Genomic DNA, 3,985 nt, shown 5'->3' on the forward strand with positions numbered 1-3,985 from the left:
GTTTTAAAGCTGTAAAACCCCTCACTAAACACTTTATACACACATTAATATTTTCACACTTTTCTCTCTTATTTATTCACTCTCAAAGTTAAAACTTTTGTAGAAAAATAAGTCCAGTATTATAGAATCAAACCAAACCAAAGTCTTGCTGTCAGGTGCAAACATTCATCACTGTCAGCAAAAGGATCATAAAGCTTTCTAGCTTTTTTGCAGATAATGTTGGCGTTCAGCATCATTCAATATTGGCATTAATGTTCTTTATCCTGCAGTCGCTGATCCACAGAACTAAAGCAGACTCCATCCTTAAGGAGGTCGCACACTTGATGCGCAGCGCACAGGACAGATGGAAGTAACACACACCGGATGTACACATTTGCATGTTGTTTTAAAATGATATTATTCAGCGTGAGAGAAATATGAACAGTGTGCTGAGTTATATCTGAGCCCTGCAGACAGCCGCCAACCTGAGGTGTACCCTGATGTAAACCTGTGTTTACAATTCTTTTTTTAATTTATTAATTTTTATTTTTTTATTAGGTTCATCTTAGGTCAGACAATAAAATATACATCATATAGATATACACACTGATACAATTCACCAAACAAGAAATGATCAGGAAAACATAATTATACACTAAATAAGTATATAAATAAAAGGTAAAGTACCACATTTATACACAAAGATATACAAACATAAGATAACAAAAATAAGAATAATAAAAAACAAACAAAAGATTAAATAATACAAAGAAAAGAAAGGAATAAAGGCAATTAAGACAATTTTCTCCTTGAAAAAATGTAGAAAAGGGCTCCAGACTTTCTGGAAATGTACTGGCTTTTATTTTAGTGTTTTATTATTTCTTTCCATTTGAAGAGCATGTAAGAAATCAAAACAACCCATTGCCGATAAGAAGGGGGAGCTGCTGACTTCCAATACATAAGTCTAGGGCTGTAACGATACACCAAACCCACGATTCGGTTCGTATCACGATTTTTGACCCACGATTCGGTTCGTATCACGATTTTTTTTTTCACGGGGGGTGGGAGAAAAAAAAACGATTTTTAAAACTATATTTTTTATTAAATAACATTTGAAAAATCTTTATAAACTGAACACCAAAGAACTTTAGAAGATTAACTATGCAAATTATTAACAATATAAATAGCCATATATAAAATTATTAAATAGTCAAAGTTATAACACTTCTGTTTTCTTTGTAACAAAATACTGTTGAAAAACAAACAGAACTAAACTCCATCGTGGAGATGACTCTAACATGTTGAAAATTCTTCTTCAATCAAGTTCTCTTACATTTACAAAGTAAATTAAATGGCTACTGTTTCACACTGAGGTAACTGAGGTTTACTGCCTGTGCTGCAAACCACAAATCAAGTAAACATTAAACAAATAAACAACTTATTTCTCTTAAGAAAACCAAACTCGTTTGATTTAAGGGAGTTGAAAATTCTTCTTCAGAAACACCATCATGTCAACATTGTCTGGTGAGAGGCTTGCTCTCTGTGCTGTGACAATGTCACCTGCAGTAGAAAATACTCTCTCACTGGGGACAGATGTGGCTGGGATTCCGAGATAACTTTTAGCCAACTTGGCTAAATGGGGGAACTGGTTCTGGTTGTCCTTCCACCACACAAGTGGATTTGAGTCCACTGAGAGGCTCTGCACTGCTCTGTAATGCTGCACCTCCTCATTCACCACTTCAGACAAAGACTTGGATGATGATGATGACTGTTCAATTGAAAAGATGTCTCCAAACAGTTCAGCCATTGGTGCTCTTTTGGCTGGAGGAGGACAGTCACTGCTGCTGGAGGCTATCTCTGATTGCTCCTCTGTCTCATCCCTGGAAGTTTGGGCCTGTAAGACCAAATCCATAAAATAATTGCAGCATAATGTTAGATACAATGAAGGATATGAAATCCACGATGAATGAAGCTAATTTAATAAAGTTAAGCATTATTATTATTATCTGACTATATTTAAATACTGATTTAAATAAATTTACACTGATTTACACAGCACTTTATTTAATAAAGTTTTTATATTTTTGATTATATTTTATAATTTAATATTTAAATTAAATTTATTTAATTATATTAATATTAAAACAATCAAATACCTGAACAGTCTGTGAACAATCGTCCAGAATTCTCTCAGTCAGACTCTTGAAGATTGTGTCATGGGTGGTCTCATCAAGGAAAGGCAGAGATTTGAAACGGGGGTCAAGTGCAGTGCTCATGTGAAGAAACTGAATTAGTGCCCTATCCGTATCAGGGTATCTGTCCTCAAAGTCATGTGCAATAGCAGCTTTGATGTCTTTCACTGCTGTTGAGTCAGAGCCACTGTGCTTCATGGAGGCCAAGATTCTGTGTTTCAATGGTAAGATCATTGAAATAGTTGGAATCTGCTCAGTGCTCATGAGGGTTGTCACAGTTTTCAAAGGTTTAAGAACCTGAACCACGTCCTCAGCTAGTTTAACATCATCATCAGACAGAGTGACGATGTCTTTAATGTTCTTCTTGACACTCTTGTCTGTTAATGCCGAGAAAACAGCAGCCTGCTGCTCAAGGTAGCGCTCGAGCATGTCGTGGCTAGAGTTCCACCTAGTAGCCACATCCTGGACCAGCTTGTGTAAGGGCAGCTGTAGCATCACCTGTTTCTCCTTCAACACAGCTGCAGCTGTTGTGCTGCGGTGAAAAAACGTGACAACTTTCCTCACTCTGCCGAGGAGTCGGGACATCTGGTGAACGCCCATCCCTCTCTGCGCAGCCAGATTAACAGTGTGAGCAAAGCATCGTATATGCGGAGAAAATCCGGCCGCTTCGACAGCATTGGCAATGTTTCTGGCGTTGTCTGTTGTCACGGGAACGGGGACGTTTGATCTGCTGATCTTCCAATCTCTCACAGCCTCTTTAAGTATTCCCGATAAATGGTCGCTTGTATGGCTCTCATACACCGGGCGTGTTTGGAGGACGTGGTTTGCTATTTGCCAATTGCCCGTAATATAGTGTGCGGTTACGGTCACATAGCTGTCTGTGGCACGGGACGTCCATCCATCTGTGGTGATTGTGATGGTTTCAGCAGTACTCATCCCTTCCTCCACTTTAGCTTTCGTTTTCTCTTGAAGTTTTGGTAGCACATTTTGCGAGAAATGCGCCCGGCTTGGTAATACATAACGGGGCTCGAGCACACTGAGTAAATACTTGAACCCCTCGTTATCGACAACCGAAAATGGTCGCATATCCAGTGCCATAAAAATTGCAATTGCATTTGTAATTTTCTGTGCTCGATCTGAATTCGCTGGAAATTTTGCTTGGAAGAAACTAGGTAGTGTAGGCTGCTGCCGGGTTGTTTTCTGTGCTGAAGCTAAATTGATTTCTGGATGGTGCCGTAGGATATGCATCTGCATGTTGGTTGTGTTGCCTGTCACTTGGGGAAGCGTCTTAAAGCACTTACGGCAAATTGTGTGGGTCTTGTCGACTCCACGATTGCCATCCTTTATCTCCACCGGGTAGCCGAAATGTTGCCATACTGCTGACTTAAATGAGGAGGGAGGGTCCGCAATCTCTGGGTTGGTTGCCATGAGTCCTCACGTTCTTCTTCAACTAGCTCAACTTTTTGCAGGCAGGCGTCACGTGATTGGAAAGGTAGTCACGGGGTGTGTCGCGATTCTCCCTTATCACACCGCGACACAGGATCGTGGAACTGAGTGTCACGATTTCGGTTTCGTATCGCGTATCGTTACAGCCCTACATAAGTCCAATTCATAAGTCGTCTAGCCAGTAAGGTTGCAAAGGCTATGCTATGCTATGCTATCATAACATATTCTTACAGGATTCCAAACAGTGCTGTTAAAGGGTTTGGGTCTATTGAACAAGACCAGAAAGATGTAACGGTATGGCTGGTTTGGTTGTACAGCGAAGGCAAGTTGGGTCAAGATCAGGGAAAGCTTTATTCAGTTTAATTCTA

The 3,985-nt window shown here is 39.7% G+C and overlaps 1 protein-coding gene across 1 annotated transcript; it reads right to left on the bottom strand.

Annotated features, from left to right (window-relative positions):
* Positions 1-1,450: 1,450 nt before the first annotated feature.
* On the bottom strand, positions 1,451-3,599 carry LOC130220528 (E3 SUMO-protein ligase ZBED1). The gene is made up of 2 exons (XM_056452775.1): positions 2,136-3,599; positions 1,451-1,873 (listed from the first exon to the last, which is right to left on the bottom strand). Exons 1-2 carry the CDS (start codon positions 3,597-3,599, stop codon positions 1,451-1,453), a joined length of 1,887 nt encoding a protein of 628 aa, XP_056308750.1.
* Between the last annotated feature and the right edge of the window lie 386 nt (positions 3,600-3,985).

This window comes from Danio aesculapii, unplaced genomic scaffold (assembly GCF_903798145.1).
Source record: "Danio aesculapii unplaced genomic scaffold, fDanAes4.1, whole genome shotgun sequence".
NCBI classification, from domain to species: domain Eukaryota; kingdom Metazoa; phylum Chordata; class Actinopteri; order Cypriniformes; family Danionidae; genus Danio; species Danio aesculapii.